The 15,305-nt window shown below is 41.7% G+C and overlaps 1 protein-coding gene across 1 annotated transcript in view; it reads left to right on the top strand.

The window, feature by feature from the left end:
- Lancl2 (LanC like 2) overlaps window positions 1-10,451 on the top strand; it is a 50,777-nt gene extending 40,326 nt beyond the window's left edge. Inside the window, exons 7-9 of the mRNA XM_028789404.1 lie at window positions 1,980-2,156; window positions 5,426-5,498; window positions 8,654-10,451. Coding sequence (XP_028645237.1) covers window positions 1,980-2,156; window positions 5,426-5,498; window positions 8,654-8,748 — 345 coding nt within the window. The 3' untranslated portion in view covers window positions 8,749-10,451. The remainder of the gene's footprint in view (window positions 1-1,979; window positions 2,157-5,425; window positions 5,499-8,653) is intronic.
- Window positions 10,452-15,305: the final 4,854 nt, after the last annotated feature.

Raw genomic sequence — 15,305 nt, forward strand, 5'->3', positions numbered from 1 at the left:
GTGAAAATCTTTAGCAGCCTGGGGAAGTTGCTCTCAGTTCTCAGAACAGTGATACATGAAGTAGGCAGTAAGTCTTGGGTCTATATATGGAAATGGAGCCCTGAGAGTGGGCAGAAGTGAAGCTGAAGGATGAGTGGTTCTTGGGGGTCATTATGGGATTCTAGGGTAATTACCTGGAGAGTGGAGGCCACAACAGGACATGAGACCGTTGAGCGTGTTGCAAGGAGCAGGTAGATTTGATGGTGAGTGTCTAGGATCCTTATTGAAAGATGGGTGATGGGATGATAAACTGTGGGGCTAGGAGTTCGCAGCACAAGTCTAAGGTCCCTTACCTGCCAGGATGAGTTGAGTTGGTGGTTCTCTTGAACTTTGTGAGGTCACAAATTTACCTTCTTCATTACACTTTGTAAATATTTGGCCATTATTTCCCAATAAGGCTTTTTTATTTGAGTTTCTTTTTCTTTTCCATAATTTTGATTGAATATTTTCTATGTATCTAGCTTTATATTCACCAGTGATTTATTTTGTCATGTCTATTTTGCTATTAGCCAGACCACTTAGTAAATTTTATATTATCCATTGACGTTTCTCTGAGTGTAGAGAGAGAATTTATTTCATTGATCTATGCAACTTGATCTATATCATGCTACATTGCTGAATTTGTTTGTAGAAATTTTCTAGTAAGACTTTTGAAATTTCTAATGTATATATCCTGTCAAGTAGGGGTCGTTTGACTTGGTTTTGTGTTTGTATCCATTTAATTTTACTCTTGTGTGTTCCAGCTAGTGCATGGAGCACAATACTGAGAGTTAGTGGGGATAGTGGGCTTCCCTGTCTTTACTCTCGTGTGTTCCAGCTAGTGCATGGAGCACAATACTGAGAGTTAGTGGGGATAGTGGGCTTCCCTGTCTTGTTCCTGACTTCAAGGAGATTGTTTCAAACTTTTTTCCATTTAGGATGATGTTGGCTTGATGTTGTTGTTATATATTTTCATATATAGCTTTTATTATATTGAGATTTGTTTCCTCTAGCCCTATGTTATTTAGGACTTTTATCATTGAGTCATGTTGAATTGTATCAAAGGCATTTTCTATTTTGAGATGATCATGTGATCGTTTTTGTTTAAATCAATGTATGTTGTCTTTAACATTTATTGACTTGTGTGTGTTGAACCATTTGGATTTCAAGGATAAAGCCAACTTGGTCATAGTGCATAGATAATCTTTTTTTTTTAATGTATGTCTGTATTGCAAGTGTTTTGTTTTTATTTTGATGTCTTTTTTAAACTCCTTTAATTTTTTGAAAAAAAAACTATTATTGTTCCTTTAAATCTGTGTTCTATGGCTCATCTTGGAATTTCTCTTTGGCAAACATTTATTTCTATAGCACTAGTAGGTTTTGGAGAGAAAATACTGGTGTGACCTTTTATATTGCTCATAATTTTTCCAATGAGATCTAGGCATGGGGACCTCTCTTGTTAGTTCTGTGTCTGATATGGACAGAGCAGGTTGGAACAGAAGAGAAGATGTAGGGGTGGGATTGTGCTTGAAGGTTGAAATGAGTTAGGTGGAGGAAGTCAGGTGAACAGGGTGGACTGGTCTGGTATTCAGGATATGAGTTCTAGTCCAAGCCTTGAGTATAGGGTAGATCTGGCTGGATAGAGGTTGCATGTGTTGTGGCTTGTGGGTTCAGACATAGGTAGGCAGGTCCTGGTGGAAGCTCAAAGGTTGGTTGCTACAGAGGCACAAGTGACCAGACTAGGTAGGCCTGGACACTGGGTGTGGCACCAGTGATAGGTCTGGCAGATAGGAGGATATGTGGAGGAGGCTCACTAATTAGACTTGAAGGAGAAGGGACGGGTTGGGTGGAAAGGTTCCTGTGTGTGTTTAACCCTACCTAATGCCATAAGAGTTTTCATAATGTATAGTCTTCTAATCAATGGGGAAACATTTTTCTGACTCTTATGCAAAACATTTCAGGTTTTTAAGGAGGAAAAATACTTGAAAGAAGCCATGGAGTGCAGCGATGTGATTTGGCAGCGAGGTCTGCTCCGGAAAGGTTATGGAATCTGCCATGGAACCTCTGGAAATGGTTATTCCTTTTTGTCCCTTTATCACCTGACACAGGATAAGAAGTATCTCTATCGAGCTTGTAAGGTGAGGATACCTCTATCCACACAGCTTCTGAACTTCCCAGAACAGAGTCCAAATGTCTAACTCCTTTTCCTTCTTTGAACCTACTCCTCCCAATCTGTAGGTTAATCTGTTTCTTCTGGCACAGTCTTGTCCTTGGGCCTCTGTGTCTCTCCATGAGGTGAAGGCAGCACAGATAAAGATTGACCTGAAGAGCACAAATTCTAGAATCATGCCTGGTCAGAATCACAGCACTGTGTATAAACTTTATTTGTTCAATTGTTTTTTGAGAAAAAGTCTGAGCTAGCACAGATGGGCCTTGGTTTGCTGCTGCCAAGGATAATCATGAACATGAACTGATCTTCCTATTCTACCTCCCAGGATCTAGGGTCACAGATCTTTGACATTATACCTACCTTATATAAAAGCTTTATTGTCTTAAACTACATTTATCTTTCAAGCCTCAATTTTCTTATTTGAAAAAAACAATGGGGAGAAAATGATTATCTACCTAAGATGCTTTAAGACTTAATTGATGTAACATGCAGGCATTCTACAGTTGGTCATAGTTAAATCCTTCATTAGTTTCCCATTACACTGCATGTCAAAGCTACCCTCCTGTCTCTGAGGTTCTGTAGTCCTGTGTGCCTTGACGCTGTCCTAGTTCCCACCTCCTTGTCTCATCCTATAGGACTTTCAGGCATACTTCACTAGATAGCACTGTTCTCCCCTCTCAGTAGAATGGAGGCTAAACTGTCATAACCTATTTCCTTCACCAAAAATGTACTTTCCCCCTGCAATTTGCCATTCTAATGTTACTTTAACTATGATGTTCTTCAGGGTCTTTAATACTGCCAGACATTTATTGAATGTTTTGCTTATTGCTTGGCTCATACTGGTGACATATGAGTTCCATGATTGTACTTGTCCAAGATTTTGAGCCTATGTCCATCAGTAGCACATAGGCTCAAAATGGAACAATTTAATATGCTCAGAGTATATTTTGATGAATGGCATGAAGCCAGACTTGGTAAATGTTTGCTTGTATTTTTATGACTATGTATGTTTTACATGATATAGTTATGTGCATACACTAAAATAATTGAAGAATACACCAAAATGCAGTGGCTTGTGACACATGAGACAGTACTGATAACATACTTTTAATGCCATTTTGACAATGAACCCTGCTACCATTATGAGGTTTTTTTTTAATTGGATATTTTATTTACTTACATTTCAAATATTACCCTCTTTCCCAGTTTCCCCTCTGCAAACCCCCATCCCATCCCATCCCTTCTTACCCTGCTTCAATGAGGGTGTTCCCCCACCCACCCACCTACTCCCACCTTACTGCCCTAGCATTCTTTTGAACTGGAGCATCAAGCCTTCATAGGACCAAGGGCCTCCCTTCCCATTGATGCCAGAAAAGGCCCCTTCAGCTCCTTCAGTCCTTCCCCTAACTCCTCTATTGGACTCCCTGTGCTCAGCCTGATGGTTGGCGGTGAGCATCTGCATCTATATTTTTCAGGCTCTGGCAGAGCCTCTTAGGAGACTGCTGTATCAGGCTCCTGTCAGCAAGCACTTCTTGGCATCTACAATAGTGTCTGAGTTTAGTGTCTGCATGGGGGATGGATCCCCAGGTCGGGCAGCCTCTGGATGGCCTTTCCTTCAGTCTCTGCTCTACTCTTTGTCTCTCTATTTCCTTTAGACAGGAACAATTCTGGGTTAAAATTTTGGAGATGGGTGTGTGGCCTGTCGAGGGGGCCATGCCTAACCTCTGGATATGGTCTCGACAGGGTCTCCATCCCCTTTGTGGGGTATTTCAGCTAATGTCATCCCCATGGGGTCCTGGGAGGCTCTTGCTTTCCTGGCGTCTAGGACTTTCTGGTTGCTACCCCCAGTTCCCCATCTCCCATTGCTACATAACTCTGTTCAGTTTCCTGACCTTCTATGAGATGTTTTTATTGTTGCAGTTTTGTTTTGTAAAACCCAAATAGAACAGGCTTCCCTCTTTTGGAATCCCTGTGAATGCATTTATTTGTAGGGTGACGACACTCACAGAATGATCACAGGATGCTATAGAAGCATATAAGAGGGCAGAGCCCAATCTAGTCTTGAGAGGTCAGAAAATGGTGTTTAGACCAAAACTGGAAGGCTGCCTGGAAGGTTTTCAAAGGAGGATGAGGACTACTGTAGAGAGGAACCTCCCTGTCCAGTGGCCTGGAGGTTGATACACCTAAGAGGATATAAAATTTGTGGTTGCTAAGTCATAGGTCAGGGCAGAACAGGAGCTAGAGGCAAAGGTAAGCACATGTTAGATGGTTAAATGAATAGGCTGGGGAAGTGGCATACATTCCTTTTATAATAGTAATACGAAGCCACTGAGTTAGGAAACATCTTAGTGTGTCTCGGAGAGGGAGCATTTCAGTGCTGTGGTAAGACTTTAAGTCAGACATGCACAGAGCAGTTCTCAACTTTGACTACACCTTAACACCAGTGTGACCCACTTGAGATCATTTAAGTAAAATTCCCTCTTACCAGTGATTTTCAGGACTTCAAAGTGAATTTTAATAACCAGCAAGACTGAACACCAGTTTGGAAAATGGAGGGCACATGTTAAGACTTTTCTTTAGAAAAATCAATATAGATCTGGTGAGGAAGAGTCAGGGGGAACTTGGGTTTCCACATCGGTGTTTGTTGAATCATTAGTGGAGAAGGAATGAGTCACACACCAAGGCCATGTCTGTGGTATAAAAAGGACAGCATTAAGTTAGCATTAACTTATTTAGGGGTAAAACCCGTACAGTAGAGAGCTAAGGGCTGAAGTCTTTCGACAGAGGAGGATTGTTTCAGCAACAGCTTATAAGACAGTAGAAATGAGGACGAGGACAAGAAGAATGCTGAGTACTGAGTGGCCCAATCCCCCACAGTACAGTTCAGAGCCCTGGAATCACTGCTGCCCAAACTGGCTTCTTTAATTATTTTTTCCAAGTTTTATTTTTAATGTTTTTAATTATGTGTATCTGTCTGTACCAATATGAATATAAGTGCAAGTGCTCAAAGAGGCCAGAGGAGACAGTTTGCATCAAAGATGGCATTTCAGGTGTTTGTGAGCCACCTAGTGTGGGTGTCTAGAATCAAACTAGGGTCTTCTGGAGGGGCACATGTGCTCTTAACCACCAAGCCATATATCTTGAGCCCTCTCTTCAAGTCTTCTAAATGCATTAAAGTGTCTTAGTCATTGCCTCTTAAGAAATTCTATGCTTAAAAAGAAACGTCTTTCTTTTTAGTTTGCAGAATGGTGTCTAGATTATGGAGCACATGGATGCCGCATTCCTGACAGACCTTATTCCCTCTTTGAAGGTACAAGTGTGAAAAAGAAAATTAAACTGTACATTTAAATACTTAGTCTAGTAAACTGGTCCCTGTGTTTTGAGGACTAGCATTAGGACATTTGGTGTTGCTTGAGTAAAACTTCAGAACTAAAACAAAATGATAGGAAGCCTATTGATCTTGCTAGATTTTGGTCCTGCAAGTATCTCCAAAAGTTTTTGAACTTCTGTGAAGTACATATACAGACAAAGCCTGGAAGGCTTACTGGATTGGGGGGTGGATAGTATGTTTATTCTTCTGCATTTCCTCTGTAATATTATATATATTTAATATATATAATATATAAATATGTATATGTATATATATATATTATATTTAATATATATACTATATATAAATATGTATATGTATATATATGTACATATATATATTTCTATATGCTCATTGGAAACTTAAGTAGCTATTTAATACAATTAATTCTTTAAATTATATAAAGAATTACTAGTAACTAATATTAATGGAAAATAGTAACTGGATATTAATAATTTAAAAAATAAGAGTGAATATTAAAAAGAGTTCAATACTTTTACTGATGGTAATAACAAGGCCATTAGTTAAAGTAACAATACTTAAGTCTGTCAAGGTTAATAAATATATAAGAACATACTATAATTAATATACTATTATAATTGTAATTGAAGTCCTAGAGACAAAGATATCCTTTTTGTTTGTTTATTTCAGTTTTTTGAGATAGAGGCTCTCCATGTAGTCCTGGCTGTCCTGGAACTTGTTATGTAGATAGGGCTGGCTTCAGACTCATACAGATCTGCCTGCCTCTGCTTCCTAAGTGCTACGATTAAAGGTGTGCACCAATACATTTGGCCTTCCAAATAGTGTGTGTGTGTGTGTGTGTGTGTGTGTGTGTGTGTGTGTGTGTGTGTATGTGTGTGCACTTGCATGTTTTGACTAACTTATAAACCACAGTGCAAAGACTTTATACTATTAGGACAAATTGATAATCACTTTAGAACCACATCTTATAACTATATCCCAATGTAATTTCAGAAGGAATAAATTATTTATTTCAAATCAAGTAGATAGGTAATAGATTTTATCAGTGCGTTTTCTGTATAATTTGGAGTCACAAGGAAAAATATTTCTCAGAATAAAAACTTTAGTTGTTTACATCACAAAAAAATATATGACAGACATGATAGTCCTTTCCTGTAAAAAAAGCATTAGATCATGAGTATGAGTCAGGCCTAGGTTCTGTATTGAGGCCTTGTCTCAGAAGAAAATAAACATAAAATGTATTTATATCAGACAACGGGTGTTAATAATATCTGGACTCTAAAGTGGAGGCCACTGATGCTTATATACTCAACTTTAACAATGCAACTTTAATTGCCCATTGGATCAAAATTCTACATTTGAACTTTTTTGGCTAGGAAGTCAACTGGTTGTTTGCCTTGTGCCTCACCAATGCATGGCAGATAGAATTGGCAGTAACTACTAACCAAGCTCTTATGTAGGAGTCTAGCAGCTCTACTGAGAGGGAACACTGGCTGTATCTGATGTCCTCCTGGAGCACCCACTCTGCCAAAGGCAGTATTCTGTGGGACTGGGGACTGGCACCTGCCTATGAAATCCACAAATGAGCTTTGCTGAGACTTCTCTAGGGTCATTTCAAAGGCATTAAGGCCACTTTCTGATTCTAATGAGTTCTAATAAGTCTGGATTAGTTTATTCTTTAAGCTTCTAGGACCCTTTCTTCAAGTAAAAAAGTTGTAGGGTAACCTGGGACCAACCCAAATTTTCTTTAGTAACAAAATAAGGAAACAGTTTCTGATTGTCCTCTGACAAAGAAACAGTACTGACACTGTACTTAGCAAGAAGGGCAGATTACTGGCAGCCATAAATCAGATGTCAATTGCAGAAGTCTAAGTAAAGAAGCAGGTCCCAGGAGGCTGTGTATGGATTCCATCCTGGTCAAGTTCTGAAACAGACAGAGCTTATCTGTGACAGTTATCTCTAATGATGGACTGGAGACAGAGTGAACGGACACACGGACCCACATGCTGGTGGATCCAGATTATAATAGACGTGATTGTTTTATACAGGTTGTACAGCTGTCAAGAGTCAAAGAACACTTATGATTTATGTATTTGTGTGTAAATTTTGTGGCAAAAGAAAAACTAAGCCAACTGATACTGTGAGAGGAGATTTACTCTGACTGAGGTGGACACACAAGCCTGGAGGCACAGGAGGACAGGAAGCTCACACCCGCAGTCCCCTAATGTTTCTGTCAGTCAATTTCAAAAGCTGTTGTTTAATCAGTGCCCTACTTTTGGGGGTGGGAGTTGACATAAATAAATTACATTTAATTAAAAATTACTTTCTTAGAAGCTAAAGAAAATAAAAATTGGATGGAAATTATAAAAGTTCTGAGAAGAAACTTTCATTTTTTGACATATAGTTGGCAACGTTCTTAAATTCCTTGGGGCATTTGTTTGCTTTTTTGTTTTAAACCATGTATGCTGATTATGGTCCTCAACCCCTTACACCAGTTAGATAATCACTGTACTACTGAGCCACATCCAAGATCTATATCCTTGGATGCTGTAGTATCATCTTAACATTTCAAATGCAAGATAAGAACCAAAAGCCATTTCTTAAAACAGTGTAGTGCAGTAGAGGAGATAACTCAGTACATAAAATTACTTGTCATACAAGTGTTAGAATCTGAGTTTAAACCTCCAGAACCCAGATATGTAGATGTGTAGCTCAGGTGTATAATCTCAGTTTTAAAGAGGAATTGGGAAATGAGACAGTAGGAACCTCAGACACTTTCCAATCAGCTACACTGGTATGCATGCAGTAGAAAACAATGGAGACCCTGTCTCAAACAAAGTGGAAGACAAGGACTGACTCCTGAAGTTGTCTGCTGAGATCTGTACTCACACTGGCATGCATATGCCTGAACACACACACACACACACACACACACACAAAGAAAAAATGGCATAATTGCCTGTTGGGTGCTGTTTTTAATGATGTCATTTTAAGTTGATGATGGTACTTTTTCTTATGTCCTTACAGCCCCTGTTAGTGGAAGAGATTAAATATCGCTTTGTTTTATTCACTAACCTGTGTGGTTTCTAAAAGGTGCACATTTTGCTTTGCAGGTATGGCTGGTGCTGTTCACTTTCTTTCTGACATCTTGGTACCAGAGACAGCACGGTTTCCAGCATTTGAACTTGGCTTTTTGCAGAAGGATTAAAAAGGTGCAAAAAGACAACTAACATACCCGTTGGACCAAAAGCCACCTGACTGATTAGTGCCTGACACAGAACCTACTGTAAACCCTAAAAGAAGAAGACAGAAGGACTAAAACCTTCACAAGCCCCCTTTGTTGCAAAGACCCCCCAGTTACAGCATGAGCGATAGAAACCATGTCATCAGCATTCTGTGACAGCGTGTCCCTTAAAGGTGTGAAATCTGAATTCTTCATCTCTAGGCTCCTTGTAGTGTGCATGTTTCTTGGTGCTTGTCATAGGTGCAAATTGAATAACTAGAAAAGCCACACTCATTACATGAACTCTTAGCTGAGCACATGTGAGTGTTAACAGTGACAGGCACACATATTTGTATATAGTATCTAAACTAGGTGTCATCTCTATCAACAAAGAAACAGTTGTGTGATGTCTGTTGTGACCATCAGCTAGCAGATCTAGATATCCCGTGAGAATACCATGGTAGCATTTTCCATGAGCATGAGTGAGAGATGGCTTCCCAAACAAGAATGGAAGTGGGCAAGTCAGTGTACACTGCAGAGCTCAGGAAGGCACAGTTGACACCTCTTCCCTCTTTGTGTCTTGTGGTCAACGTAATTAATGACTAAGCATTAGGAATTCTGAGACATTTACCCAGATACATATTAATAAAACAGATACCTCCTTACTATTTTCAAAATAGCTTATTACTATATAAAACAGAGTAGCTGTAATGCCAGAAAGATCTATCCATTTCCTTTCAAAAATTTATTTCACATTCTGGTAAATTATAAATTTGAAATTATTACATTCCTTATTTTTTCATCAAATTTGGGGTGATAAAATAAGTTCTAAGCTGAATTTATACATGTAAGGAACAAAATATTTTAAACAAGACAGTTGTTATCTGGATGATTTTTAAAATTATTTTTAAGGGCATTAATTTTGATTTGCATACTATTAGAAATCCTGTCACATAAATTTCAGAGTTTGGTTGTTGTTCGTGGTAGAGTGGGCTAGATTTTCTAAGCATGTTTTATTGTGTGAGGGATATTAATAGCTGTTTCTTGAAGGAAGCCCCTGGGGCTGTCTTGTAAACCCTTCTCTGCATCCGTGTGGAGCTTGCAGGGCCCTGATTTTAGCAAGGGCTCTCGGAGCAGCAGCAGCAGCAGTGACTCTCCCCAGTATATTTACTCATACTCGTTTGATAGATATTTCTATCTTTCTGACCAACATGTTGAGGGAAAAATAAAATGCCCATAGAATAAATGGAGATGATTTTGTTTACAGATTTCCTTTTAAGACAGATGGATTGGTACCTTCCTGCTTACCACTAGGTATCAGCACATGTGCAATTCAGTGACGACATTGACTTCCTTCCTTGTATCCACTACATGTGCTGCTATGTGTCCCATGAGGCTGCAGCCCCAACCCCATGAGGCAAAGGAGAAATGGCATGTGAACCAGGACTTAGGGGTCACATATTGCCATTTCAGAGTTATAAGTGTTTAAAATCAAATTTAAGAACATCTCACTTTTGTTTCTTAGGTTTGTATTATGTCAACAACTGTATTCTCAATATGTTGGAAACTTAGAATATGTACACACAAAATACCATTTTGGAATCTTAAGGGAAAAAGTTAATGTTCACAAAAAGTGTTTGGGGTTCTTTGGTTTTGTTAATAAAAGACAGTTTTGTGGTGATGACTTATGGAGTCTTCATATTTTCTCATTTCTTTCTCAGTTCAATAATGTTGAAGTGGGTAGTTCTGTGATTATCTTGGTTGTTATCTCTTGGTCAACATTTAGCTTCTGTAGTTATGATCAAAACAATGCAAGCAGGCATGTGGCAATATCAGAAAGTTCTGTCCTACTTATAAGAAAGATTTTTCCGAAAGCCCTTAGAATAGTGTTCTATGAACACTTAATTAGTCAGAATTTGTCATATCACCTTCTCCCACCATAAAGAAGACTGGGGAAATTAATATATGTGACTTTTTCTGATGGTGTAAAAGGCAAGACTGAGGGTAGGAGGGAGGGGTTGGATATACCAAGGAACCAAAGAGTTGCTCCTCATGATTCCAATAAGGAAGCATTTAAGCATAGTGGTATATATATATCAGGTGGCAGTGCTTCTTTAGCTGAATTGTTTATGAATGTCTTAGTTACTTTACTATTGCTGTGACAAGTCAGCCAAGGATAAAAGAAAACATGAAATTTGGGACTCATGGTTCCAAGGGGTTAGAGTCCATTGAGCGTAGTGGCAGGGAGCAGGACAGCAGGCAGGTAAGCATGGTGCTCGAGCAGTAGCTGAACATGTACATCCTGAGCCATAGACAAAAGCAAGAGAGACCCAAGTGGGAATGGTGTGGCCTATTGGAACTTCAAAGCCTACTGCCAGTGACACACCTCCTTTAACAAGGCCACACATCCTAATGCTTCCCAAACAATGTTACCAACTGGGTACCAAATATTCTAATATATGAGCCTATAAGGGCCATTCTTATTCAAACCACCACAATGAGAAAGGCTTGAAGAAATACCATGAGGATTGTGATATTACTTGGGTCTGGAGTTGGCTCAAACACTTAACAATCTTGTGGCATCTACCTGTCTTCAAAAACAAGGAGTAAGTGCTGTGGGGCCCTGGATATTGATGTTTCCACCTGAAATCAGCCAAGGATAAAAGATTCCAAGGGGTTAGACTAAGTCCATGACCACATTGGCAGGGAGCATGGCAGCAGGCAGGCAGACAGGCATGGTGCTCACCTGAAATGAAGTGACAGCAATTCAAGAGGAGAGTTGCCTGGAGCTGTGTTTAGAAGTGGAAAATCTAGAGAACTCTTTACTTATAATGTGTGTACTTAATGGTATGTGTCATACATGTATGTATTTCATGCATGTTAGTGCTATTTTTCATATTCTATAACACTTAGATGTTAGTCAGTTTTCCATCACTCTGCAAAATACTCAAAAGATACAATGTAAGAGAAAGAAAGTTTATTACCTCAGAAGTTTCAGTGTGTGGTTGGATGATTCCATTGCCTATGATGAGGAAGAGCATCATGGCACCTGCAGCATGTTACAGAGCAAAGTTAGCAGCCAATAAGTGGAGGGGGCAAAGACAAGACATCTTCCCCCACTAGGTGCTACCATCTATAGTTGTAACCACTATCCAGTAGTCATTATTTATGGAATAATTAGGAAATGTACTGATGAGGCTGAAGCCCCCAGAATCTAATCAGTCCCTTATATGGTTCCTTATATAACATATGGCCTCTGGAAACCATGACACCTCTTCTGTAACAGCTTCATCTTGCCAATGTTGGCTTGCCAAGCCTTTGCAAGAAGATGGTGCCCTTACGTATTGAGAGATCCTCATAACAAAGGAACAAAAAAAATGGGCATAGGGAGTTTCTTTACCTTTCTCTTTGGCAGTTATACATGGACTAAATCATTATACTTCATTATAATTATGATGATCCTATAATTCATTCAAAATTACTATTCTTTACAATGCTACTTTATTATGGCTACAATGGTTTCCAATGTAAGCGAGTAGAACTTAGGAGTTGCAGGAACAGGAAGCAAAAGCTTTCCTAGTGGGTCACTATGAGTGATAGTGAGTGGAACTATTCCCTTTTTCACCCCTTGATTTCCCGGACCTGTGGATATACTTACTGCCTTCTGAAGAACCCTGCCTCAGCCCTCTACACTTCTGCTACCTAACTGGTGCTATAACTGTGTCTTTAAAAGACCATTCCGCCTTTATATCAGACCAGCTGCTTCAGGATGGTGGGGAACATAGCAAAACCAGTGGATTCCATGATGGTGGGCTCACTGTCACACTTCTCTGTCTGTGAAATGAATTCCTTGGTTAGAAGTAATACTGTGTGAGAATACCACGATGGTGGATAAGGCATTCTGTATGTACACATATGGTAGTTTTGGCAGAAGCATTCTATGTAGGAAAGGCAAATCTATAACCAGAATAAACTGACATGCAAAACCAGCCAGTACATTGCTGTTATCCTGTGTCATGGAGAGCCTACAGCTTTGGAACAGCAGGACTGCCTCTTTTATGCATCCCACCCATTGGCAGATGGTGCACATGTTTGGATAGGCTAATTCAGAGCCCTGGATCTGGGCCTAGGTGGTAGCTGAGCTGGTCAGCCCATGGGTCTCCCTTGTCTGCACCACTAGGGTGAGCTCTCCAGCGCTGCTTTGGCTGGGCCACCCAAGGCTACCATTGGCACAATCCAGTGTCAGCCCTCCTAATCTCATGCCCTTGGGGTAGCTCACCTGCACCCAGCTTTCCAGAGCAAGCTTTAATGTGCTACCCAGTCAAGGTTCAGGGCTTACTCTCCCAAGTACTGTACCCTGTGAGGGGCTCAGCCAGTTCTCCTCCTCTAGAACCCTCAGAGATGGCTGACCTGTGCCTTCACCATCAGGGTCAGTCAGCTCCACTGTATTCCCCAGGCAAGGTACAGGGCTCACACTCCCAAGACCTACAGCCAATGAGGGGTCTGGGTTAGCTCCCCCACTCTCATGACTCCAGGGGTAGCTCTTCCTACTATGGCAGGTGGTGAGGGAGGGTGAGGGCATCAGCCCTGCACTCATGCCACCTCAGCCAGGTGAGTGGTGGAGCTAATTTTCCCATGCTTTTGCCTCCAGGACTGGCTCACCTGTGCCCCCTGCCTCCATCTCCAGGGTCTGCTGTTCTGTCCATGCAAGGTGCAGGGTCTGCTCTCCTGAGTGTTGCAGCTGGTGAGGTGCATGGATAGATAGCTCACCCAGGCTCATGACTCTGTGGGCAGATTTCCCAATAGCAAAAGGTGGCAAGGGTAGGAGGGATCGCCTCTGTGCCCACACCACCCCACGGCAGATGTGCAGCAGGGTCGGCTCTCCCACACTCATATCTCAGGGCTGGCTCACTCACACCCTAGATGCCAGGACCTGCTCCACTGTGCTGTCTAGGCAAGGTACAGGGACAGCTCTCTCTAGTGCTGCCAGAGGTGAGTGATGAGGCCACCTCTCCCAAACACCGCATCCAGTGAGGGGCAGGACTAGTTATGCACAGCTCCTGGACATCAGGGACATCTCCTGTTCTCTAGTAGTTACATGAACTACGGACACTATTATTGACCCCCTACCACTGCTTATCCAGGGACTCAGACATGGCACTCAGTGGCTGCTTGGGCTGGGACCTCACCATGACCATGGGGCTGGCAGCTCATAACAGGCTATTCCTCTCCACCATCAAGTCTCCAGTTCCATCTCTCCTCATAATGCTCAAACTGCTCTACCTCTTTCTATACCATTTGACCACTACACACTCACATATTTTGGTTGTTTCCAATGTAGGCTGGGTGACATCCTCCATCTGTGCTGCCTGGCATAGCAGTAAGCGGGTATCTATGGTCTGTCTGTGCCATGTGCAGCTCTCTGGGCAGCTCTGTGGGCTCCATAGAGGTCTGCAGGTCTCTAACCTCTCCTGCTCTGTGCTGACTGGATTTTATTTTTATGAGTCCTAGGCATAAGACAGATTTGGCAATTTGTGGTGGTTTGAATAGGTTTGGCCTCCATAGACTCATGTATTTGAATACTTGGCCAATGAGGAGTGGTACTTAGGAGGTATGGCCTTGTTGGAGTAGGTGTGTCTTTGTTGGAGGAGGTGTGGCCTCCTTGGAGGAAGGGGTTGGCTCTGAATTTGCCAAATATGTCCTTGTAATACCCCTAACCGAATAAAACTAGGCAGCTATCAAAATGAATTGTCTTAGTCAGTGTTCTATTGCTGTGAAGAGACACCATGACCATGGCAATTCATAGAGAAAAACATTGAATTGATGCTTGCGTACAGTTTCAGAGGTTTAGACCATTACCTTCATGATGGGAAACATGCTGCACATAGGCAGGCAGACATGGTGTTGGGGAGTTAGCTGAGACTTCTACATCCAGATTATCAGGCAGCAGGAAGACAGTGAGTCTCTAGTACTGGTTTGTGCTTCTGAAACCTTAAAGTCCACTCCCAGTGACACAGTTTCTCCAACATAGCCACACCTTTTAATCTTTGTCAAGTACCCTTCCCTAATAACCAAGCACTGTGTGAAGTTATGAAGGTAAAGCCTGGATTGCTTTGGAGACACCAATGTGTTGTAGATGCCAGAGCTACCGGAACTGTGTGTTACCTGCCAAGGGGAGCTGCTAACAGGGAGTGGAGACAGCCTGAGAGAGACAGAGACAGAGACAGAGACAGAGACAGGGAGAGGGAGAGGGGAGAGAGGGGAGAGGGGGAGAGGGGAGAGGAGAGAGGGGGAGAAGGAGAGAGGGGAGAGGGGAGAGTGGGGACAGAGGGAAGAACGGAGAGGGAAGAGGGGGAGAGGGGAGAGAGAGAGGAGAGGGGGAGAGGGGAGAAGGGAGAGAGGGGAGAGAGGGGGCAGAGGGAAGAGGGGAGAGGGAAGAGGGGGAGAGGGGAGGGGGAGAGGATAGAGGGGAGAGAGGGGAGAGAGGAGAGGGTGAGAGGAGAGAGGGGAGAGAGGGGAGAGAGGGGAGAGAGGGGAGAGAG

The sequence above is a fragment of the Grammomys surdaster genome, unplaced genomic scaffold (assembly GCF_004785775.1).
Source record: "Grammomys surdaster isolate TR1022 unplaced genomic scaffold, NIH_TR_1.0 125832, whole genome shotgun sequence".
Lineage (NCBI taxonomy): Eukaryota > Metazoa > Chordata > Mammalia > Rodentia > Muridae > Grammomys > Grammomys surdaster.